Source organism: Hippichthys cyanospilos, chromosome 8 (genome assembly GCF_059441005.1).
Source record: "Hippichthys cyanospilos isolate Australia breed blue-spotted pipefish chromosome 8, RoL_Hcya_1.0, whole genome shotgun sequence".
NCBI lineage: Eukaryota > Metazoa > Chordata > Actinopteri > Syngnathiformes > Syngnathidae > Hippichthys > Hippichthys cyanospilos.
The window spans coordinates 5,443,094-5,470,110 of NC_142376.1; the positions used below are offsets into that span (position 1 = coordinate 5,443,094).

At 38.8% G+C, this 27,017-nt stretch overlaps 1 protein-coding gene across 1 annotated transcript in view; it reads right to left on the minus strand.

Moving 5' to 3' along the window:
* Positions 1-27,017, minus strand: part of LOC148419921 (uncharacterized) — a 246,039-nt gene that overhangs the window by 142,630 nt on the left and 76,392 nt on the right. Inside the window, exons 3-4 of the mRNA XM_088422281.1 lie at positions 13,180-13,254; positions 11,536-11,630 (exon numbers count right to left, since the gene is read on the minus strand). Of these exons, the coding sequence (XP_088278407.1) occupies positions 11,536-11,630; positions 13,180-13,254 (170 nt within the window). The remainder of the gene's footprint in view (positions 1-11,535; positions 11,631-13,179; positions 13,255-27,017) is intronic.

The window sequence follows — 27,017 nt, forward strand, 5'->3', positions numbered from 1 at the left end:
AAGCTTGACCCAGCTATTGGCGGCGCCCGGCTAACTCTTTTTGTTATGTCTTGTAATGTGCAATGCTTTGCAGAATGAATAAAAACCAGGCGGGGTCAGTTGGGCTGCGGCGGTTTTGGTGAACATTAGTGTGCGAGCCAAGCCCTCCTTTGCCGGCAAGAAAAGTCAATCTTGGTTGGTCTGAGTTACTATTTTGCTGCTTAGCAGCTAGGCTTGTCTTAGTCTTTTTTCATAGATTTCCCAGACACTAATGAAATGAACCCGCTTGTGCTCAGACACGTCGACGTTGTAGTATCGGTTTGCCTAGTCAAAGTAGGCCTGTGGGCTGGTTCTTATAATAAATCAATATCATCCCGGGGCGATGGAAAAACCTCTTGCGGGTCGGATGTAGCCCGTGGGCTGGTATTTTGACACATGTGCTCAAAGGGAATATGTCAAAGTCATCACGTTGCCAAGACGTCACAAATAATAGACGACAACCTCGAAGTTGGCAAATTTATCATCCGCCAGGTTTGGATCAGTAGGATGCAGACTTAACCCACTCTTGATTTTTTATTAAAAAATATGCTAACAAACCTAGTGTACTCATGACATATACAAGGAATGGCCTTGTAGGAAGTATTGTTTGGACTCTTTTGTAGAAAATCTTGTTTGGGCTGGAGGACTTTTGAACTAACGTCCTCTATCCCAATTGTGAAGGTCTGTTATCAGTGAGGACACGGGCAGTTAATCACTTTAATTAATCTGACAGGCTTTTATCAAACACATAATAAGCGACGACCAAAAAAGGGGAAGAGAGGAAGCAAACCGCGACAGGTTTATGAATTCATCATCATCGGCCGACGAGGAGAAAGGAGGAGGAAATGAAAGGAGGACAAAGGGAGGAGAGCAGACAGATGTTGTGACAATGGACGGCGACTTTGTGGATAATCCTCCATTATTCTGCCTGATTTCACAAGTGGAGGGTGTCCATGGGAGCTCATTACGCACTTATAAATCTGCAGGATACACTTTTTTTTGGACAATGTATGCTTCATTTTACCAGCATTCTTAAATCATATTCTGGAAAAATAGATTTCAGGGTATGGAAACGAGGATGGCCGGTATTACCAATTAGACTGCAGATATCAAGGTGAATCAAAGGTCAAATTCAGTCCTCAGAAATTAGTTAGGATTCGAACAACTTGGAGTTGATTCACGAAGGATTTGGAATTTGAGATGAATGTAGGGTAGGTTGAAGTCCTGAGATCAGTACTAAGGGTAGTCTAGATTCAAAAGGATGCAGTAGCTTCAGGAGTTGCGTTTGAAACTAGAGTTTCAATCCTGGGATCGGGACTAGCGTTGGAGTAGGTTCAAGAGTTGAGATTAAAAGTAGAGATGGTAGTGCGACTGAGTTTAGAATTTGGGCAAGAATAGGCTGGGTTAAAGAGTAGAGCCTAAAACAAGAATAAAATCAGGTTCAGGTGGAAATGATGGGTAGGAAAAAACAAAAACAGAAACCAAGCATTGGTATCAGTCCAAGACCTGGACTTATTTGAAGGTGTTGGCACTCCTATAAGACACAACATCAACTAATGAGGGCAGGAATGGTTTACAACTCCTGCCCTCACCCCGGGAGACAAGTGTGTGTCTTGTAGGAGTGCCCGTCAGCTGATTGACTGATTGTCTCGCTATCTTGTCCAAGCTGTTAACTGTTGAGACAGGACAGTACCACCAGCAGCAAACTCCCAGTGAACCTCACACACAAGTGAGACTGCATTGCGGGGAGGAATACCGTGAGGACGAAAGAGAGCGTTGGGATGATGTTACGAAGAGTTCATAAATTGGTAACTCCGATTTATTATATAATGTATTTTTTTTTTAAAGTGTAAACTCTGCTTTACCAGTATCATGTTTGTTCAAGTATGGGCTCCACTCTAGGTCAACCTGAGGACCGTTGTGCCAAGGGCAACTCTGGCCCTCCGTGTTCCCCAGTTACAGCCAAGGGGTGGAAACGGGAAGTGATAACAGTACAGCTACTGGATAAAGTTTAATAATTAAAGATGTCAGTAAATATATTAGATTACATTACATTACAGTATGTTGATATGTAATGTATAAATGCTTATTACATTTTTAATAAAACGTGGTACCCACATACACAGCCATGGAAATTCCTGGAAGGTGAGGTGTCCTCTTTAACCGCGAAAAACGAGTGAATACTATTGTAATTTCTTTAAAATGGTCTGTCACTGTTTTTTGGGAGGGGAATTTCAAGTGTTAGCGGTCTCGGTACTTGGTATTGGTGACTTCACAAGACCCGAGAACTCCTACTGGCATCAGTCTGAAAAAAAGGATCCTGAGGATTTGGGTTTAACATTTTGGGGTTATTGTTCAGATTTAGGATTGTGGCAGTTTCAAAGGTTGACTTTAGTGTTAGAGTTTGCGAGGGTTCAGTTACGGGTTAGTGTTAGGACTTGGGTTATGGTCTTATCAGGGTTTAGTTTTAGGCTAATATAGACACTTGCGGCATGTGTCCCTTCATAAGGTTAGGGTTTTTTTTCATTTTGCTTTAATATGGCACAACATTTTGAGTTGCCACCTCCTGATTTAGCCTCACTGCGTGTTGTGAGGGTTAGCAGTTTCTTCCAAATTGTTTGGAATGGCTTCTCGTACAGCAAAGGCAGTACCTAGTAATCAGATGACACTGATCTTAAACGCAAAAATGAATGATGAGCCAATTATTCATCACGGAAACATGCCATTACGCCGAATTAATGAAGCTACCGTGGTGTCATTACCCGAGACACCATCATAACCGGGCCGGGGCTGCAGTCATGGTGACCGCACAAGCATCTCGCCTCCAAATGATGTGTACCCGATATTTTAGCCCAATTAGGCAAACGTCAGGATATGAAAGATGGAGAAGGAAAGGGAAGGAGAGGAGACAAAGAGATGAGGAGGAGAGCGGCGAAGACAAAAAGAACGACGAGGAGACAAAGATTGAAGGGGCAGGCTGCAGTGATTAGAATGTGATGGCCTCTGTGTGCGCGGGCGTGTGTGTGTGTGCGGCTCCACTAGGTCTTTGAATTAATGAGAAGCTCAGATGAGAGAGGGTCATCATGACCTGCATGCAAATGACATGCCTGACTCACTTGCTCAGGCTCACACACACACAACGCTGATGTCAATGCATGTGTGTAAGCAAGTGTGGCATGTGGAGGGGTGCAGATGAAAATTCACTCTTTTGTTTGTAGATGTATAAATGTTCTTCCAGGGTTCCCCCAAAAAATTTCATCAATATACCCAAGATCGCATGGATGTCATGTCAGTGTTTATTTTGAAGAAGACTGTCTGGTGTGCCCCATAAATTTGGTGACTCTGTAGGTTTTTGTTTTTCTCCACAAAGGATGGCCAAAATGACACTAAAATAGCCTTGTCAAACCAAAATGGCCGACTTCCTGTGTCTTGCAACATGTCTTCTTGAGACTTTTCCGTGGGTCTACACGGGATTTACATTCCTAACAATGTTCATTCAATTTGGTGATTCTGTAGGCCCAGACCATAAGGGTTTTTGTTTTTCTCCACAAGGGATGGCCAAAATGACACTAAAATGACCGCTTCAAACCAAAATGGCCGACTTCCTGTGTCATGCAACGTGTCTTCTTGAGACTTTTCCGTGGGTCTACACGGGATTTACATTCCTAACAATGTTCACGTTGGTACAACCGGAGAACCCACGGGGTCGGGGCTAATGGTATTTTGTTAGGAGAAAAGATTTCTTGGCTTCTCCAGAGTTAAACTGAATTTGACGATGGAATTTTCATACAAAATCCAGAACATGTTAATTTTTTACTATTCAGAAATATAAATTGGAAAATTGGGAAATGTAACCGAATTTGGCGATGACATTTTCATACACAAATCAGAGCAAATTATTCATATTTTTATTTAACTATTCGAAATCCAGAGGTGGAATTTTCTAATAAACCCCTAATAAAAGCCAGATGTAGCTCATTTTTATCATTTGGAAATTACCAAGAGGAAGCTAAAACGTCTACATCCAACCAAAATTGTATACTTCCTGTTTCTCTTGCAGCAAGGAGTCTTGAGTTTCTTTTTTTTGTGGCTTTACTCATAGTAAACTTCACTCTTACTTTACTTTCTATACAGTTTTCCTCCTTTCTGTTTGATGACTGCCTCTAGCTTCCTGCTAATCAGTCAACTTTCAAATACCACTCGGAGTAAAAACCAATAATTGATTACATGGGTTATTTGTGTTTTGAATGAGATAAGATAGACTTTGTTTCAGTGTTCCAATTAATTTGTTCTTAATTTGAAAAGAAGAGTATTGTTCCTGTAATGGCATTAAAAATCATGAAATTAGTATTTGCTTATCATTAGCAGCAGCCCTGTTGAAAATCTCACACAGAACTAGATGACCCTAACAAAAAAAAAGGAAAAAAACCGGAGGACTTCCTTTGCCTTTTATAGCACGGCTTCTCGAGAGCTTTTTGTGCATCTACGAGACACGGCGAGCAACTTTCACCATGCTCAGTAAAACTGGCTCCGGGGGCTGAATTTTAAATACAAATTGCAAACCTAAATGGTAACTTTGGGGATGATGAGGTGCGGAAACATAACCAAGGGGGGCGTTCACAGCCCGAATGTTCTCCATGGCTCATCCCGCACGTCATTGTGCGCCTGTTGACGTTCTTATCCGCGCATCCATTATGCATGACCAATTTACACCAGCGAGCCAGCGAGCAAGCGGCGGTGTGAAATAAAGCGAGGGAAAATGGATAGTCTCTATCTGTATTAGCAAGGATAAGCAGGACGGGGGGCACGCAGACACATCTGTGTATCAATCCATTATGGATGACCCACTTAAACAACAGGAGGGAACAAATATTGCCACTCTCTAGCCCGCAGGCGTCTCCAACCTGGAGAGTCAATAACGTCAGCGTGTTGCCGAGGGGAAGTCCGGGATGAGGTGGAATGAGCGGTGGAATCTTCCGCTGGGCTTAGTGGAACAATGTGCCGTTGCGATATAGCACTTAGCTAAGCCGCTGGTGTAGTTTGTTTTTTTCTAGTACGAGTGCCGAAATTTTGACATTTTGTTCGGCTTCCCTTGAAATGTTATGGTTGATTAAAATATTGTTAAAATGAAAGACAGTTGGTTTATTAAAGCAAACTATACAAATGTTAGCTTGATGCTAACACATAAATGTTAGCTTAATGCTAACACACGATGCAAAAGGCCATTGGTGCGCTGATGAAACTTCAATCAGTATTGTGGTAGTACACAAGAGGTATTCGGCAAACACATGAGTGGAATTTGAACATCTATTTTTTTTTTTTAACTGAAAGAATATGTTTTCTGGATATTTGAGCACATATTTGATTTTCAAGGTATTATTTCTAGTGATTTTAATTTGTAGTATAAGGCTGGACACTTCGTTAAATGCGAATAAAAGAAGTAGTATGATTAAATATTTGTAAACAAAGAACACAAAAAATCATATGTATTCATTACGCATAATTTTTAGATATCAATTAAATATGTATTTTAATTTTAAGGTGTCATATCTGGTGATTAAAATTTGTAGTACAAGGCTTCACACTTTTTTAGTTTTTCTTAGATGGGAATAAAAGGAGCGACATAATAAATTAAAGCAAAACATTTTTTTACCATACTACATGTTTTATTTATAACTCAAATCATAATTCATAACATTGTGTATTGATATATTAGAAGCATTAAAAACAAGTAAATGTTGACATAGAACGTTGGTTCAAAAAGTCCAGAATTTGTAAGGAGTGAAATAATTAAATATATATATATATATATATATATATATATATATATATATATATATATATATATATATATATACAGAATATATAGTAAATGCTACTACAATGCTACTATAGTAAATGCTACTACTACATTACATGTTTTATTTATAACTCAAATCGCAATGCAAATCATTGTGTATTGATATATTTGAAGCATGACAAATGATGGCTTCGGATGTTGGTTTAAAAAAAAATGATAAAAAGGTCAAAAATAAGAATAAAGTTTCAGAAATTGTGTACCTTCCAGTCAGTATAACTGTTGTAACAAAAGAACTGTTGTAAAAAAAAAGAAGGTTTTGGAGGATTTGGATGGTTTTAAAAAATTGTGATTTTCAAAATCCCATGCCACTTAGCGACCAATCACGGGTGACCTGTTTGTCACATGGAGTTCAACAAGCCGCGATTGGTCGTTACCTGAAATTCAGTATGTGTGATGTCACTTTCAGTTGACAGCAAGTGCTTTAACTGTGTTTAAGGTAGAAAAAAAATACATTGAAATGAATTAAAAACAATCAAAAAAAAAAGATTTAATGCTAAAAACAACTAAAGAAGTGTACTAATCCCCAAGGATACGAAACTTCCTCCCTTACCGCACATGAGTCTAATAATTTGACATCTGGCATGTTTGCAGACAAGCCTGCCTTACGGCCCATTAGCCCATCTAATTCAAACATTTCAACAACGTCGACAGTCTGCTTTGAAAATGTCAGCGGCAACATAACCAGGCAGAACTAATTTCCCATGTTGAAGAAGCATTGATAAATGAGGACGCCTGATTGCTTACATGGCAGGTAGATATCCTAATTGTATGTCAGGCCTGTTTTCGATTCTGTACATGTTTTTTTATATGAATCGAGTCCGTTCACAAAGAGCAATAATTATTAGCCTTCATTTCTTTTTTTTTTTTTTACGCTAAATGGACGAAGCGGATGACCGGATCATGCGATGTTAGTCATTTATTCCATTTTGTGAGGGTAAAAAAAATCAATTTCGTACTGAATTCGTCCCATGTGAAATTGAAGACATGCTGTATTTTACAGGAAAATGATACATTTTGTGTTTTTATGCGTGCATAACCACTATGTGGTATTTTGACCATTTTTGGTTCATTTTCTTCCACGTTGTTCTCACCGTATCTTAGCCAAGGGATGGTAAACACTTAGGGCTATAATAACTACGTTAACTTTGACATGTCGTCATCATCCGGGTGAAATTTCAGCTTCCTAGTGTCTTCTTTCAATGCTTTCCTTTTGATGTGAGAAGAAACCAGAATAATTTATATAAGTACATTTGAATTCAAGCAAATATAAGTAATATTTATCTAGTTGGTATCCCACTTCTATTACCCAATTAGTGTCGGAGCTATGAAGAGCATATTTTATATAGAACACATGTAAATTAGACCAATATAGAATATTGTTGTCTTTTTGGTATCCCGATTGTGCTGCCAAATAAACCGTTAGCTATTTTTGCATGCGCACACGCAAAAATACACGTAAATTAGTCAGAAAAAAATTGGTATCCAACTTCTGTCACCTCTAGCTATACTGTATAGAGCTCATCATATTAACTGTGCAATTTACTGTATCTAAAAAAAAAAAATCTGTAATTTTGTATAGAGAAAACATCTCAAGTATTGCCAAACTTTTAGTATCCCACTTCTATTACCAGGTATACAACATCATCATTACTGGGTCTAGCAGAGCTTGAGTTTTGCAACCATGTTCACAGAATCGGTAAAACAACCATAATATAGTAAAGTAGGATAAATACTGTATGTATACATTACACTACTGTATAGCCGTACTTTCGGTACCCCACTTCTCACAACTACAGTACGATGTTTGTATTTAAGTGAAGCTAGTAGTGAGTGAATGATGCATGTACATCATCTGTACACCAACTGAAATGAAGGATGTCAAATACATTCAGGTTAAATTACCGTATAGGCATCTTGTTGGGACCCCACTTCTATCACCTGTGAACTACAACATAGCTATTGTGGTGATAATGCTATGCTAACACACATCTGTAAAACAACCATGATATCAAATGTAGGATAAATACAGTAGGTGTACATTACACTAGTGTATAGCCCTACATGTGGTGCCCCACTTCTCACAAATACAACATAAAATTTGTGTTTAAGTGAAGCCAAAATAGTGTGAATGGTGACTGCACCCCACACATAATCTGTAAATAAACTGAAACAGAGCATGTCAAATATATGCAGGTTAAATGACAGTATAGCTGAATAACATCCTCTTGATACCCCACTTCTCACGCCAAGAAAATACAGCATAGCTATTGTGGTGATAATGCTATGCATAGACACATCTGTAAAACAACCACAATAGCGCATGTAGAATACAAATAAATTAGACTCGAGTATAGTCCTCCTTTTTGTACCCCACTTCTGTCGCCAATCAGAGAGAACGCTGTGTCTATGCGGATCTAATAGAGTGCGAGCTATACACGCGGCGCGGTTGCTCCAGCTAACAAAGTCATTTCGAGGCGAGGACCACTTGACCGCCACTGACGGAGTTCTTCAGTTGAAACAAGGACACACACGGGCAATCGCACACAAACACACACACAATCAGCTGGTATGCGAATCCTCGACGCACTCCATAAAGAGAGTCGCCGGCGAAATGAAAGGTACTTTGCTCCCACGTGTTCGCTATTGTGGGGGAGGCCAAGCATTTTTTGAAAAGTGTGCGTATGAGGGTACTTGTACCTCTGGAGTCATTTTGTGTTTGCATATGCACCATTTTTTTTTTGGTCAGAATGTGAGTGGGAGGGAGGCCCAGACTCTATAACAGTGGGCACCATTTAAAATGTACAGTACACACCTCAGTGTGTGTTAGCGTGAGTAATAAAAGTGTTGAAAATTATGCGTCACTACAAGCAGTTGGTGCCCTGGAGGTGGTGAAAATGATGTGCTTTATACTGACATTTTCATATGAAACACTAGATTTTGACATCCCAATTACATCACCCTTCAGGACATCTCCATTTTTATCCTAATAACACCAACTAGACCATAGGCGTCGAACTCCAGTCCTCGAGAGCCGGCATCCTGCATGTTTTCCAGTTTTCTTTCCCCAACACACTTGATTCAAATGATTAGCTCATTAGCAGGCTCTGCAAGAGCTTTAAAATGATCCCAATCATTTGAATCAGGTGTTTTTGAGGGAAAGGGTTTGAAAACATGTAGGATACCGGCCCTCGAGGACTGGAGTTTGACACCTGTGAACTAGACCCTGTATAAACATAAATATATATATATATCACACATACACACAGACACATTGCAATTTGGAGGGAGTAGAATACAACTGGAGCCAATCAGGTGTCTTGTAGGAGGGGCCATCCCGCCTCATGAAACTCTTACAACTGGGAGCCAATCATGTGTCTTGTAGAGGGGCCATTCCGCCTCATGAAACTCTTAAAACTGGGAGCCAATCCCATGTCTTGTAAGAGGTGCCATGCCTCCTCATGAAACTCTTACAACTGGGAGCCAATCATGTGTCTTGTAGGAGGGGCCATCCCGCCTCATGAAACTCTTAGAACTGGGAGCCAATCCCATGTCTTGTAGGAGGGGCCATCCCCCCTCATAAAACTCTTACAACTGGGAGCCAATCAGTTGTCTTGTAGGAGGGGCCATCCCCCCTCATGAAACTCTTACAACTGGGAGCCAATCATGTGTCTTGTAGCAAGGGCCATCCCGCCTCATGAAACTCTTAGAACTGGGAGCCAATCCCATGTCTTGTAGGAGGGGCCATCCCCCCTCATGAAACTCTTACAACTGGGAGCCAATCATGTGTCTTGTAAGGGGGGGCCATCCCCCCTCATGAAACTCTTAGAACTGGGAGCCAATCAAATGTCTTGTAGGAGGGGCCATCCCCCCTCATGAAGCTCTTACAACTGGGAGCCAATCACGTGTCTTGTAGAAATGGCCGTCCCCCTCATGAAACTCACACACACAGGTTAGGATGACGCGAAGAATAGCAGGATAAAGCAGCCCTGCATCGAAGCTATTTAAATCTCTTACCAAGATTTTTTTTGTAATAAATTGGAATTTCATGCGTAAACTCTGATTGTTATCGTGTTTGGTCAGCAACAGGCTTCGCTTGAATTAGAACTTCGGGCGCCGCTCACACAACCGCGGCTCTCCGTGAGACAACAGCCAAAGGGATGAGATGGGAAGGGATAACAGTACAGTTACCGTATCATCATTTAAAAGTTAAGTAAATATGTGTACTGCAGTGAAAAAAAAAAAAGAAAGAAAACATGATGAACAAAAATAATATATAGAGTGTAATAAGTGAAAAATGATGACAAAGTAAACTAAACGAAACCAAAACCGTATAAATTAAAAAATAAATGCTGCGACATGACAGTCAAAAGTTGATTCCTTCATGTAATGCATAGTGGAAGGGTGGCCATTAAAAATCAAATTGACTTGAAATTTTGGAATTATGCATAAAAAAGGCTACAAGTGAAGATGCCAATTCGATGGAATTCTCACTCTCGCTTGGATGCACTCAGTGTACCTTACTTTTTTTATTTTTTTTTTTAAAGTTGCCATCCACCCACCTGAAACCTGAATGTGAATAACCATGGTTACTGAAAGCAAAGTATACATAAAATATACACAACTCCACTGCAATAAAATCAATGCAAATATTCCTGACCACCTCGCTACGAATCTTACGAAACTAATAGAACAAGCGTGGGCAAAGTTCTGATAATTTACTGTTGGATTATTATTATTATTATTTTTCTTTTGAAGTTTTTAAAAATATCCTCAGTAATTCTTTATCAATTCATTTACATTTCAAGAATATTGATTGATTGGTTGAATTAATTTGAATAAACGAATGGTTGATAAAACTCGTGTACTCGCAATAAAACCATTTATGTGAATTACTGTATTATTGAAATAAAGAATTTCAAATGATTTGCATTTTTTTTTCTATTTATCTAACTCAATAATGTATTAATAAATTAAAACTAGCTAAACAATTAGTTAATCAATACATTGTTTTCAAAACTAAAAAGTTACTTGGATTAAATTATTAAATTGTTATTATTGTTTATTCATGCAAATAAGGCATTGTATACTGTTTTTTTTAAAAAATTTGTTTGTTTTGCTTGATTAAAGTTCAAAAATAAGGTTTGTCATATATAGCATATCAAATAGCAAAAACATATTATTGAAACAAACTGAAATAAATAAATAAATGTATTCTTAATAATTGGTTTATTGAAAAATTGTGAACTAAAGTCTCTCTCTCTCTCTCTCTCTCCATATATATATATATATATATACATATATATATATATATATATATATATATATATATATATATATATATATATATATATATATATTCTGTAAATGTTATCAATGCATGCACTCCAGTATTTTACTATTTGAATACACAATTTTCAAATCATTTACCAGCCCCAAAGTTTTCCCAGCCTCCTTGGGAGAAATGTTTTGTTCTAATCACAAGCAGCACTGCTTGATTCAGTGTCCATCTGGCCTGGTGCTGAATGCAACACAATGACTCCATAAGTGTGAAAACAACACGGCCATCACATGCATGATTATTATTATTTCTTTTTTCACAACAACACCCACTTGGTGCAGTGCCATTCCGCCCTGAAAGGCATCAACAAGTAACTCACCTGACCAATCCCTCTCCTCCTCTCCGACCGCTCTTGACATCGCTCCGCCGTTTGGCGCATTTTCTTTGCCTCCTCTTCTCCCGCTGCGTCATCCCCTTCATCCATGTTAAAGAGCGCATGAATAAAGCATGGCATTATCAAAGTCAGCATGAGTGCGTGAGCGCGCCGACGCCTTCCAAGACGCGTCAGCGCCGGGACGGCCGAGTGTACACAAATGTCTCATCTTTATCAAATGAGATAACAAACAGTTCTCGGGAACCTTTTAATAAGAGCGGTGACCTTCATAGTGGAAGGAAAAAAAAAAGGTTCCAGATAAGCGCTTTGTTGTTTTAATATACATGTTAAGGTGGTGTGCGATCTTATCGTTGGTGTGTATTGATGCCTGTGTGTGTCAAGGAGACGGTCATCGGGAGACACGACTGGCAGCTAAGCTAAGCTAATGTCAACGTTTCAATGATCAATTCTGGAACTTTTCAATACTGCAATTCCTCAAATATAAAACACCCTTTTTTCCCCAAAAAATGAAGGCCGTCTTACAAACGGTAGCTTAAAAATGACCGTAATTTCCGCACTATAGGGCGCACCGGATCATGTGACGCACCTTACCTATTTTAATATTGTTTTCATATATAAGGCGCACCACAGTATAAGGCACATAGAATAGAAGCTGCAGTAGTGGCTGGGGTTGCGTTATGCATCCACTAAATGGAGCTGCGCTAGAAGGAATGTCAACAAAATAATCGGATTAGTCAGTCAAACTTTTCAATGTCTTTTCAACTGTCATGACCCTAGGGGCTTGGCTGTATTTGTGTTGCTTCGTCTCCATCTGCAGGCGATTTTAGGTAATGACACTTATTTTCAGTTGGCGTCCCTGCAACGCGTCAGTACAATTCTGCTATTGGTCGGCGTCTCCTCACGGAGATGGCGGTCTGCTATTGGTGGGCCTCACTCGTCTCAAAATGGCGGAACGGTAAATCTTTGTTTGATTGTGAGTGGTTACAAAAGTGCATTTATAGTGCATTTTACTGCTTAATTCAAAGTTGAAAGGGCTAGCCATGGGTCCCAAGATTGCTAGTGATGTTAAAGAGAGATGTAAGAAGATGATTTATGTGGAAACGAAGCTGGAGACAATCAAGAAATACGAAGCTAGCCTAGCCTAAGCTAATCTTACTAGGGAATATGGGCACAGCAAGCGCCACTCAAAGGCAAATAAATCCTGTCAATATTTTTTATTTATGATGTTTTCTGATTGTACACATGTATATTATATATACGTAGCACTTAGTATACTATTTTGGTAGCAATTTTTAATATGTATGTACAATTTTGATGTTTTTACCCAGGGATCTAAACGCATTAGCTATTAAACATAGGTTTGGATTGCCCGTCATATGACGAATTGTAACCCAAAAGCGGAACGGATTAATCTCGTAACACGGGGGTGCACTGTATCTTAATAATATCTGTGACCCTGAAATGAACACGCAGTCGCTCCCTTCATCAACACTCGCAAAGGTTAACATCTCAGTGAGATAGGAGCTTTAAACAACCGACATTTTTGTCAAATGATTCAGTCAATCGACTCAAGAAAACTCTCTACGGAATCCAATGATCTGGTGCGCCGACTCAAGTTAGGGAACTCACCGGAAATACTGCAGACTCGGGTGATTTGGTCCGCTGACCATCGCAGCCTTATCAGACATCCCACTTGAAAGACACCTGGAAATAGACAAAAAAAAAAATTGGAAAAAGGCATTCATCGTAATTGAGAACTTTCAACTGCAGTAAATCCACCTTAGAGCATTTATGTCCCGTCATCAATTTCCTTCCAACGGCCACATCCGAGAAGTTTGCTGGAAAGTGCTGAAACAAACGGTCGTACGCGCCGCGTAATCGTGTTTATAAGCCCGTCCCAAATCCCAAAGTACATTTTGGATATGAATGAATCGCTGCGACAAAATGAGGACTCTTGTATCAGCCGCGTGCACGGATCACAGGGAGCTGTATATCAGAGGTAGGCAGGCTGGCGGTAAAACGGAATTAAAAGGTGGCCCTCAGTCGAATATTTATGCGGACATAATGAAGAGGCGCCATTTAACTCCAGTCAGGATTAAACACGTTTGTGCATACCGCTGCGTACGCCGGGCGAGGCAGCCGTTACTTATAGCATGACCTGAGGTGTACATTAAACGCAAGTCATTAGCAGGCAAGCCGCGTTCCAAACACAAACCGCCTATCCGGTGGAGACAACTAGCTTCTTTTTCTCCTTCCTGCTCATCTTTCTTCCTTGCTTGTCCTCGCCTGGCTCCTTCCTCCACTTTACAGATATTCAGAAAACTTTATTCATTCCCGCAGGGAAATTAAAGGAGCAAAGAGCGTCACAGTTACAGTTATTGAGAGTTTATAACCTAAGTACGATTGGATGGAATCGAACGTCAGTGAGACCACTTTTGCTCATTCGATGTATTTCTATTGACATGATGAACATAAGTTGGCTAATTGCCCAAAAAATACCTTTGAATGACTCAAAATACACAAGTGTTATCATAATGAGTCTCACAAGAAGTGACAGAGAAGCCAACGTTTATATGCTAACTTATTACGAGTAGCTTATCATCTGAAAGAAATATTGAACACTCAAAATGAACCAAATATGGTAAACCATAACACCATTTAGTAACTCTGTGGAAAACCTGCCTAGAAGATCAACAAAAATATACACACACACACACATAGGAGTTAGGGTGGGAGTAGATTACAACTGGGAGCCAATCAGGTGTCTTATGGATGTGGCCGTCCCCCTCAAAATCTCTTACCTAGATTTCTTTTGTAATAAATTGGAATTTCAAATGCAAACTCTGATTGTTGTCATGTTTGGTCAGCTACAGGCTTCACTTTAATTAGAGTTCCGGGCTAATATAACCGCGACTCTCCGTGAGACTACAGCTAAATAGTGGGATGGGAAGGGATAACAGTACAGTTACTGTATAAGGTTTAATCATTTAAAATGTAAGTATATATATATATATATATATATATATATATATATATATATATATATATATATATATATATATATATATATATATATATATATATATATATCAGGCAAGCTTGTTTTTCTCCAAAAGTCTATCATCAGTGAAGGCAAAAAAACAAACCCCAGACAAAACAAACATTTTGTCATCTGAAATCTCAGATGACAAACGTCATCTTCCCAGTGGATTCTGTACTTTGGCGAGTTTTTTTTTTTCGACAACTCCATCAGACTTGTGAAAATAAAACAAACAAACAAAAAAAATCAGCAGCAGAAAGATTTTTTTTTCCACCTTCAGTCTTGACTTGAAGGAGCCAGCAATGCCACTTTGCTTTTGTTCCCACGAGAAGCTTTTGGAAGGTAAACTGCATTTAAGTGCACCAGCATTGGGAATGACCGGCTTGCAACTTCAATACCCCGGCGTCATTTTCATTTTCACCGCTTTATGGATTTCGGCTCACTACCCAGTAAACAGTGAAATTGGGAGCAGTATTATTGTTGACATTGAATTTTGCTGCAAGAATGAAAATTTGATTTAATTCTTTGCACTCTTTGAGCAAAGGTAAACCACTGAATGAACCAGACATAACAATCAATAAAGTATGAAATAATGCAATTTTGAAAAATGAGCAAACCCTACAAATGAACCACCTAGTGAGAGGAGCATCAAATATTCTTAACTATTTCATAAATCATTGTAGGGAAAAATCACAAGTCAGAAAAAGTATTGATACCTTAGAATTGGATCATACAAATTTGTCACAGTATTAATTTCTGAATATTAAATAAATGTTTTTTTTTTTAAACCAGACAAAAACAAAATGAGTATTTAAAAAACAGTGGACCTATATAAGTTTTTACTGAATTAAAAAAAAAAAAAAAATGTTTATATTTAACCTCCTGAGATGTAACCTATTTTTTGTGTCCACTTTGGTGGACATTAGAATTTGGTCTATATCTTTTGACATATTGGCGCGACCATACTAAATCTGACTTTACTAAGTAAAGGACATCCTGGCCTTTCCATTGATGTCTCATGTGTTTGACACAATTAACTGTCTTATTAAGACAAAGTGGACACAAAACACCTGAAGAGGGAGGCAAAACAATTGTTCATTGTCCACTGCATCCATTTTCTCCATGACCATGAAGACTTTTCATGCCTTTGTTTGTCTTACAAAACTACACTGGCCTTTTTTTTTTGCACCCAGGGAGACAACGCACGCACCCATCCGTCTTGTGAGCATCATTACTCCGCCGCCTCTCCATCGAAATTGTCCTCTACTCTGACGTTTCACAGGAAGATGTGGTGGCGGGAATGCTTTTGACATCCTGGCTCAGTTAGTGGAAAGTAAGGGATCATTGCGCCTCTGTTTAAAAACACGACGCCATGTAATTTTCTGCTATGCAAACTCACAAGTGCGTATGGTGACTACGCTCTGTGTGAATTCCTGTACGGCTTTACTTGCGAGATCCATTTTGAATTTTCTACCGACATAACGAGGACATTGAGGAGAAGTGAGGACATTTAGGCCGGTCCTGACTTGTTCAGACATCTTTTGAGGGTCAAGACTAGCTTTTAGAGTAAAGGTTTGAATTGGGTTAAGGTTGAGGTTAATTTAGGCGATCGTTTCTGATGGTTAGGTTTAGGAGTTAGGAAATTCTTGATGTATAGCTGTACAAATGTGTGTGATAAAAAATGAATTGACGCTGTGGTTAAAGAATGTCTCAAGGGGCTGCGTTAGTTTGAAAGAGGCCATTTTTTCAGATGTCCCATATGTAATAATTTGACCATTTTTGGGTAATTTTGAAATGTTGTCACCATCTGGGTGAAATTTCAGCTCCCTGGTGGCTTCTTTCAAATCTATCCTTTTGATGTTAAATATCTTTGATGTAAAGATCAAAGTATGTGGAAAAAATACCACACGAGGGTTAAAACTGCTTAAAATTGAGATATTTATATTTGACCATTTTTTGGATATTACTACCATTTGGTGTGAGTTTTTTTTTTGATTGTCACTTTGGATTTGGATTTATAAAACAGTTTTAATTTTATCGTTCAAATTTGTCACTGGTGTGGGTAAGGGAATAGAAAAGGAAAGTGTCATATTCTACAGGAGCTCATTCATTTAGGTGCACATTGACGGCAAAGTGTCCAAAGTCATCCGGGTAACGTATTTGTTTCACGCTGCGGAATCTTTGCAGAGTTATTCCGACTGGCGGCCTGTCTCCTCCCCGGCCGAGTCAATCAATCTGCTTCAGTCTTTCGGCTAACGAGCGTGAGGAGAATGTCAAAAGTGGCAATAAAGGAGTAAAAAATGGACGCCGTTTCGCACCACTTCTCTGCAATAAAGCTTCATCTCATCACTGTAGCGTTTAGCATTCACAAAGAGTTAAGAATGAGGATTTTTTTTTTTTTTACCATCAGGTTCCATGATAACATAAGCTTTGTGAAACACTGCTAACATTTCATACCGTAATTCTCCTAATATAGGACGCGAACATAATTTCAGGGTCAAATTCTGGTATTTTTACGGTGCACCAAAAGTTTGCTCACAAGGTCAAAACTATAGGAAAAGAGAATAAATCTTTGTAAATTCTTCATATTTTATTATGTTCATATCCGTAAATTATATGTTTGTTGCGGGTTAAGCGTGTATCAGATTTCCCACATTGTGAGCAGTCAGTGAACGCCTCACCAATGTAAGGTTGAACGTGTTTGAAGCGTTTTTTTTTTTCCTTTTCCTTGCGACACAGCTCGAATTCATTTCACCAAAAATACCTGACATTGCACACCTTCTTTGGGCGTAAACCTACGTCCCCTTTATGTACAAAAATTGTAAAAATGTGATAATATGCGAATATTTATTTTGTCATAAATAAAGTACATGACTTTTGAAGACTTTGGCGTTATGGGAGTCCAGGCTAAGCCAATCATCGAAGTCATTGAAGGGCTTGCAAATGTCGCCGCTAGCGCCACTTGGTGCTTTTGGTGTGTCAACGCAAAAATTTCTCTTGCGTCCCATTTGCGTGTTGCTGTTGAAAGGATAAATGCAGAAATTGGGGGAAATGCATGATAAAACCGGGTTCAATATGTCCAAAATTGACAATATTTCCAATTTTGAATGGCAGTAAATGAGCCCGACATGGGCTAAATTTGACACCTATAGGGTATACCTCTAAACCTCCCTTTTGCGAGCATTTAGAAGGGCAGCATCGCATATTAAATGTCATCATTTTTGACAAGCCATGCAATATTTTAGCCTGCCAGTGTTTGGTTTTTTTTGTATGCGTTTCCTTTGATTTTTCCACATTTTAAAAAATGTGAGTCAAAACTTGCCCCGTGGGTTAAAGTATAACAAAAACATGCATGCATTTATTAGCATTAGCCTATATCACAATTGTTTATAAACATTAGCTTATAAGCTAGCGTCAATGTGCTACTAATTATAATATGCTAAAGATTTTTAAAGGGTCTCAAAAGGCTTATGTTTTCACACAAATCTAAAAACAGTATTCTGATTAATATTTGTGGAATATGAACTAAACAGCAAAATTTAACCTTTATTTCCATCTTGCCGCTTGCTGTCGATTGAAAATGACATCACAGTTGCTCAGGAATCGGACCAATCCCGATGAAAATTTTGAAAGTCACATGACCAAACATAAAAAAACAGTGAGCTGCGATGTGTGTAACATATTGTTATCATTATTAAATATTATTTTGATTCAATCCGTACATTTGGACTGCGGAAAGAAATCCCAGAGGCGGCCCCCCGCGCAGGAAAAGCATTTTGCCTCACAACTCATCGTGTTTGCTGATCCAATGTTTCAGCAAAGTGCTGTCATAAGCCATTTATTAAAAGTTTACTCATCGCGCGCCCTTGGAGAGCGAGCGAGGGAGCGGGAGAAAGCGAGAGAGCGGCTGGGCGTCGTCCACCGGCTGTTTTTCACAGAGAAAACACTTCAGAAGTTGACCTTTAACGCCGAATCATTAGCTGTTACACTCCAGCCGTTTTCTTTACAGCGCCTCTTGGATGTTTTCCACACACACACGCATACACACACAGCGTCCATTTTTGTTCAACGCTCCGCCTGGGTCGATGCAACTCTGTTTGATTTGATTCTCTTTTCTGATCGCTGAAGGCCGGGCGGAGCTCGACAACAACAGTGGATTCTTCAAAAGGGCAGATGCACTATTAATAAATAAAATAAAAAAATAAATGCGGTGGATGGAAAATGATTTAATAATTCACGCTTCTATTTTATTGAGTTAATTGAAGAGCAGATTATTAGGACTGAAAATAATGATTACTTTAATAATTGATTAAACTCGATTATGTCAATTAGTCTGGTTCAAATGCTGTAATTTAATTCTCTTGATTAAAAAAATAAAATTAAAAAGGCTATTTCAGTCACAGTGTAAAATGGGAAGTACAATAAGATTCAGTTACTGGTTTAAACATAATAAAGTTAGAAAAAAAGGGAATTGTTTGATTTTGATTAACATTTTATAAATATATATATATATATATATATATATATATATATATATATATACAGTATATATATATATATATTTTTCAGTTATATAAATGTTTGATGATTTAGTAGTCAAGCAATCAATTGTTGCAGCTCTCGAAATGGTTTTAAAAATGAAAGACACATTCCAATTCTTATACATTTTTTGTAAAAGTTCATGAAAAAAAATATTTTTCTTGTATTTGTGTGGAAGTAAGATTTGTATAGTTATTTTAAAGATATTTTTGTGTTTTAGGTGCAATTCTTTACTTAAAAAATATCTTCATAATGTATAGCGTTAGCAATTAACGATTTTCATACAAATATTTTTGTAATTGATTTAAAATGATCTATGTTGGTCATAATATTACAATACAGGCTGCTTTTATTTTATTTACAATAATTAAAATCAGCCAATGTGAATTTCCCCCCCTATGAAATTTTTTTTTTCAGCCAAGTAAACGCTAATGAGTACAAAGCAACAGATTTGTGAATCACGGCAGATTTATTTACAGTATTTTAAGTATTTATGGGCTTGTCTTGAACGGACAAGTCAAGCCGTATTTTGCTTTTCATAATGGGTCAAAATCTGCCAGAAAAATGATCACGCAGCCCCAGTGTTGACAACAAAGAGGCAATAAGGCGGCGCTTGACCAAAGTGCATTTGACCAAAGTGCAAACACACTATTATGGATGTATACTACATCAAATTAGAGGTATATACAGTATTATAATTTTAAGCCTTGTAAATGACATATTACTTAGTTGACATTCAAATGTTTGTTATGCAAACGCAGATGTGGAGAAAATTGAATTGCTTTTGAGTTATAAGTGAGATATAAGTCGACCCCTCCCAAATGGGGGTGAAAACGAAGAAAGAAAACTTGAATTGTATGCAGAGGAATATGGTAGGCTATATCATATTTTTTTTACATGTTTTTTGGCTATAACAGTTTAGTAAGAGTTTTCCAACCACTGTATTACTGTGACGTTTAAGTTTGCCTATGTTGCTACTCCTAAGGAGGTTTAGAGGGTTTGCGGCGCTAAAGGCACGTGTGAGTAATTAACATTTCCTAACAGTCTTGAAATCAAATGTGGTGGCGTGTCCAACGCTTGATAATTGGCCTCTTGATAACTCATCATGAGTATTTCATGCTTTTTAAAGCACCTGATTGACAGCAACATGAACAGACACTTGACTGTAAGCGCTTTCAAGCTTGAAGACCAACTTTAGTGAAAAAGTCAATCAAATATATTTTTATATATACAGTATATACATACACTCTAAAGTACAACAGTAATGTGTTTGATTTCCTTCATACATAAGGAACAAAACTATTAGAGTGATTGATTACTTTATTACTTAATTACTGAAAGCGATCAATTACTTTAGTACTTAATTCATTAAGTACCCGCCACTTTTGGACCATCCTTCAATCAAACACTCGAAAAAACAATATATAAACCAGCAGCTGGGATTGAAAGTCTCTGAATAGATGAAAAATATGTCTTTGGGGTGGAGTGAGTTAATATGGATAAGGAACAACAGGGGTCCCAAAATTGAACCTTGTGGTACTCCACATGAAAGGGTGGCACATTCTAATGAGCATTCAGTAGGTTTCAAAATTTGTGTTTCAACACCAAATTAGCATACGTAGTAATGTAGGATTTGGGTTTTAAGACGGCATTAGGGTTCTAAACAAGAACACAAGTTACAAATTAGGGTTTCAAGCAGGGCTGGTTTGTTGACTCAATCAGGCGAAGGAATCCATCCTTTGTTTTTTCCCGTTGGAGACGTCACAAAGCCTCCGTGTGACCGAGATGAGCGAGTACACAACAGCAACACAAGCGCATCCATTCATATCCCAGCATGCAGCAGTCACGCTGTCGCTCCCCCAGCCGAACGTGCTAAACAAAAAAATCTCCTCCTTCCTTTTATGGAGCCTGCTGGGAAATATGTGACAAAAATTCATTCATCACGTCTGGGAAATAATTTAGGACGCAGTCGCCAGTGCATAAAAGCCGCCATGATACACAGATGCACAAGCATTTAAACACACACACACAATGAAGCTTCTTCCTGGGGAGGGGGGTGGGGTTTGTAATGTACATACGCGCACATTAAGTAATGAAAAATCCACATTTATTAATTTCTCGGGCACCACCCAGAGATGATTCTTTTATGCCGGCTGATTAAAAATGAAAATAGAATGGAGCGTTTGTTTTGCTTTCATTAGGACGTGTTCACGCACACACACTTTGTGTTTGCCAGAGAGGTTTTCGATTAACTTAAGAGGAGCCACAAAGTCAAACAAAATGAACATTGAGTGTATTCAAGACAAATGCAGACAATCGGAAACCAGCACATTTTCATAACACAACTTGTAGTATTTCATGTAGGGCTGGGATATGAATCAAATGAATTTGATTAATTTGTCTCTATGAAAATCAAAGACTGGAAAAGTACCTAAATTTTGTGTGTGTGTGTGTGTGTGGGGGGGGGGGGGGGGGGGGGGGGGGGCAGAACAGTAAGGTTTCAAGGTAAATTTAGGGATGCAAATTAAGGATTAAACATGGATTCAGGTTTCCTATTCACTGTCCAATCATTTTAAAGAGAGACCTACCTATTCCAGCATAACATATTTTCTTTGAAATGCCATGAAATTATTGCCAATTTTCAATTCGTCTCATTTGTAAATTATAGTCTGTAATTGTGTACTACTCGCAGTTATTTGAAATAAGGCCAGGTATTGGTATTAAACCGATATTCAATCATACCTGAAAATTTTTTTGTTATGGTTTGTTGTGGTATGTTGTGGGCTGGTATTGGGGTTTTTCAGGGGTTTTTCCTGTTTTTGGCTTTTTCTGGGGGTTTTTTAGTTGTGCGGTTTTTGTTCATGTGTTTAGTTCAGGTGATGTTCCCTTGTGTGTGTTCTTGTTGGCCAATCAGCTTCCGCTTCCAATTGTTTCATTACCAGGTGTTTTGTGTTGCCTCATTGTTTTTGAGCGTATTTAGTTCCCAGTTTCCCTTTAGTTAGTGTCGTTTAATTGTCGTATTGTTGCCGTCGTGACTGTCAAAGGAGCCTTCTTATTATTTTTAGCCCCCGTGCATTTCTGTTTTTTCTTGAATCTGAGAAATTTCCTTCAACTTATTTCAGAGTCTTTTTTTGTTTTTAATTTTACTTCGTATTCAGTTATCAAATTATCTTCTTATTAAATAATTATTTATGCAACAATGACAATGCCGGATCGTAACCATGTTTAGGGTATTAAAATAGGGTAACAAACTATGGTAAGGATTTCGAGTCAGTGTTCATACTAAGGATGACGTATGTCCTTGTGTAGTATTCTAAAAAAAATTTGCCGGCAATATTTTAGCCAAGAGATGGCACACCACTAATTGGTCATACCATGTTGAACTTTGACATGTCATAATCTGGGTGAAATTTCAGCTCTCAAGTGTCTTATTTCAATGCGATGTGAAATGTATTTGATGTAAAGGTCAAAGAATTGGAGAAAATCCCGCTCAAGGCTAAAATGCCGTTTTGCTACGTTTGAACAAAATTTACCTAGGCATAAAACACAGTGTGACGGACAATTATAATCTCCCAAAACGTGCCCATCAAGAGACTAAAATTGACTGGCGAACTGTGTATGAATTCTTTTTTATTTTGCCGTTTAGGCAAACAAGGGTACAACAGGCTTTAAAGTCATATCACTTTATTTTTTTATTTCAATCCCCCATGGGAAGAACATGATTTTTGTGCCGAAACAATTTCAAGACACGCCGCCAGACGGGTCCTGATAAAGACAAACGACTCCACTCTGCGCAGAAAAGGGTGGTCTGAGATGCCGAGGAAGAAGTTCTGTTTGCGCTTCTCATGTTTCCCCTTCTTTGAAACGCAATAAGTGAACACACACACAACGCGGCGCTTACACACATTCGCACTGACGTGGCCTGATTAAAGGTGGCCTACTCAGTGTGATTCCTGCAGATATGCATATACTTTCAAAACTTTAGCTCTGCGTATGTTGGCGGTTGGACGAGAAACTTAAGAAAGTACTTTTGAACCTCTGAGGTAGAACTTAATCAGTTCCAGGACACTGGTAAAAATCAGTTTTTCCACATCGGATACCTTATGTGCAATTATAGCGGTGTTTTGTTTCCTAGATGTTGGTTGAGTTCCAAACTAGACAAGCATCAGGACTTGAGGTTTAACTGTAAAGTAAATAGGATATTAGAATTCATCAACCTGCCGGTAAAAGACTTAGGGCTATAGTCGAGTCCACCTTTATCCCTTCAAAGTCAAGTCTGTGGCTTTTTGATATTTTTTCTCCACCCTTGACATTCCCATCAAATTTCAAGTTCAACGAAACTGGCTTGACAAAACACATTTGTCTTGAATTTCATTGAACATTGTTTTTGAAAGACCCCTGGAAATGACCAAAATGAAATGGCTGTTTTGTATCAAAATAGCATATTTCCTGTGTATTTCATGAGGCGGTTTCTTGAGGAATTTTAAACGGCTATATAGTCAAGTTCACTTTTATCGCGTCGAAAACAAGTTCAAGTCATGAGGGTCCAAGTCAAATCAAGTTCATAAAGATCCGAGTCCAAGTCAAATCAGAGTCACAGGTGCCCGAGTCCAAGTCAATGTCAGAGGCTAAAAAGTGTGTGTCCAAGTCGAGTCACAGTCAGAAAGGTGTGATGTGAGTCCAAGTCAGGGGCTCAAATGTCCACGGCCGAGTCAAGTTGGAGTCACAAGGGTGAGTCAAAGTCAAGTCAGTGAGTCAAAGTCAAGTCAGTCACAAACATGAGTCAAGCCAGAGTCACAGATTCAAGTTAAAATTCAGAAGGGTGAGTCCTAGTCAAGTCAGAGTCACACAGGTCTGAGTTAAAGTTCAAAAGTCTGAGTCAAAGTCATAGGCTCCAAGGTCCATTCAAGTCGAGTCAGAAAGGTGCGAGTCCAAGTCAAGTCCATCACAAAGATCTGAGTAAGTCAGGGGCTCAGATGTCCAGGTCTGAGTCAAGTCAGAATCACAAAGGTGAGTCAAAGTCAAGTCAGTCAAACATGTAAGTCCAAGTCAAATCAGAGTAAAAGAAAGTCAGAGTCTGAGTCCTAGTATATATAAAATCAAGAGTAAACCTTAAGACAGAAAAATACAATTTTTATGAACACAAAATGAAAAAATTGTCATTGTGTGCAACATTCTTTTTAAAAGCGATACTCACTTTCTTTACTATAACTGCATGTGCAGGTACACAACAATGTGTTGTGTTATCCTGTATGTCCGAAATTGTCTTGACCCATCACTGCACATTATTTATTTTTTTAATGAAGGCATTGTTGCTAACAGCAGTCGTCGATGGTTAGCAAAACACATTTTTTTGAACACGATGTTGGCTATCATGATTTGAAAGAAACATCAAGTTCAATCAGATCATTATTTTGATCAGGATTGCTTTTGACTATTGGCAAAAATGGCGTTTGCATCTAACTGGGCAGTGTTTTTGTTTTGTTTTTCTTTCTCCAAATTCTGATGGAGAAGACTGCATATCTCACTGTTGTTTTTCTAGACTGCTGGCAACATTTGTGTTTGTTTCTGACACACTGGTTCTTGTTTGTGACTGTTGGCATAACATAGAATTTGTATCTGACTGGTTGGCATTTGTTTCTGACTGATGGAAAAGACCGAGTTTCTGATTCTTTTTCTTTTTTAACTGCTGGCAACGTTTGTGTTTGTTTTTGGCTCGGCGTTTGTTGCTGACTCTCTGACGCTTGTTTCTGACTGCTACACAGCTAATGATGACTTGTTTCCGACAGTCGACGCATTAACCCTTGTGTAGTATTTGGACCATTTTTGGGGCCGTTATCCTCCACTAATTCTTGCAGTATTTTAATCCAGGAATGGCGCACTCCTGATAACTGATAATTAAGTGTTCTTATTTGCCTGCGCCCCAACGCATGATTTTTGCTGTGAGACGCAAAATTTCATGCCAACGTTTTTTTGTAGGGGTGTTTCTAAACAATTGTTTCACACGAGGCATTTGAAGCCCGCAGCGGGCGGTATTCTCTCGATGTGACTCATACTCTTTGACTGTCATGTTCTCACGTTGACTTCCTGGTTTATACTCTTGATGTGACTCACACACTTTGGCTGCCTTAACCAATCATGTTCTCACGTTGACTTCCTGGTTTATGCTCTTGATGTGACTCACACTCTTTGGCTGCCTTAACCAATTATGTTCTCACGTTGACTACCTGGTTTATCCTCTTGATGTGACTCACACTCTTTGGCTGCCTTAACCAATCAAGTTCTCACGTTGACTTCCTGGTTTATGCTCTTGATGTGACTCACACTCTTTGGCTGCCTTAACCAATTATGTTCTCATGTTGACTACCTGGTTCATACTCTTGATGTGACTCACACCCTTTGGGTGCCTTAACCAATCATGTTCTCACGTTGACTTCCTGGTTTATCCTCTTGATGTGACTCACACTGTTTGGCTGCCTTAACCAATCATGTTCTCACGTTGACTTCCTGGTTTATGCTCTTGATGTGACTCACACTCTTTGGCTGCCTTAACCAATTATGTTCTCACGTTGACTACCTGGTTCATACTCTTGATGTGACTCACACCCTTTGGCTGCCTTAACCAATCATGTTCTCACGTTGACTACCTGGTTCATACTCTTGATGTGACTCACACCCTTTGGCTGCCTTAACCAATCATGTTCTCACGTTGACTTCCTGGTTTATGCTCTTGATGTGACTCACACTGTTTGGCTGCCTTAACCAATCATGTTCTCACGTAGACTTCCTGGTTTATGCTCTTGATGTGACTCACACTCTTTGGCTGCCTTATCCATTTGCTAATTTGATGTTACTTTCATGGAACGTTATATCGAATATCGTTCGAGGTAGGACGTGAGCAGTCTATCGAGATAAAGTGTGGGTCAAGACCCCCAAACCAATCGAACAATTCCCCCCGTCCTAACAAACAAAGTTGGCTGTCTGGGAGGTTTTTGGCTTCCGAAAACAAGCAAGCGAGACTGACAAACAAAACGAGGCTATTAGAGAGGAAATAGACCGCCATTGTCATGAAACGATAGCAATCATCTTGTACTATTAATACACATAGTAGCTGAACGATTGATTTGAAGTAAACTACTGTCACTCGATAGTAATTTCAAAAGTCATCTTTCAAAATATTGTTGCGCATTTATATACTCTAAATAAAACTGTTCATATACTCAAGAAAAATGGCTATTTTCCAAAAAACGTTTTTGAAAGGATATATTTTACAGCTGCAATTTTTAAAATCAACTCTGTAAAAAAAATAAAATAAAAAAATGGTGTACATTGGAAATAAACACTTTTTCCCTCTTCAAACTTGCACAATTTAAGGTCTCCGTGTGTTCTCTCTGCACTGACGGGGAAAGTAAGTGATGTTTAAAGGAAAATAAATACTGCTGGCAGGCAAAATCAAGTTACAGCAGATTGGTGGCAATGTTATTTAACACCGCGTCAATAAATGATCAATGAAACGCCATCTTTGGAGGCGCCAAGTGTCGACTCGAGCCCGAGCGACTTTTTGGAGGGAGCGAAGGAATGCCCGACGAACTGGAGGAGGGAATATAATTCTGATCGCCAGCTGCGTGGACGCTGTTTATTTTGGAGGAGAGGAAAGATTGTGACTGGAAGCCAGACAGAAGGGAGGGGGTCTTTTTTTTTTTTTTTTTTTTTTTTGAGGTGCTGTCGGGCCTTGAGGGATGCGAGGGACTGGACGGATTAGGGGAAAAGTGATCCGGGGTATAAAGAATCGCAAAGAAAAGGAAGACGGAGAAGAAAAAAAAAACAGGAAAAAAAAAAAAACTGGAGGCCCGAGTGAGATCTGTGAAAGATGGTCTTTGTTTGGAGC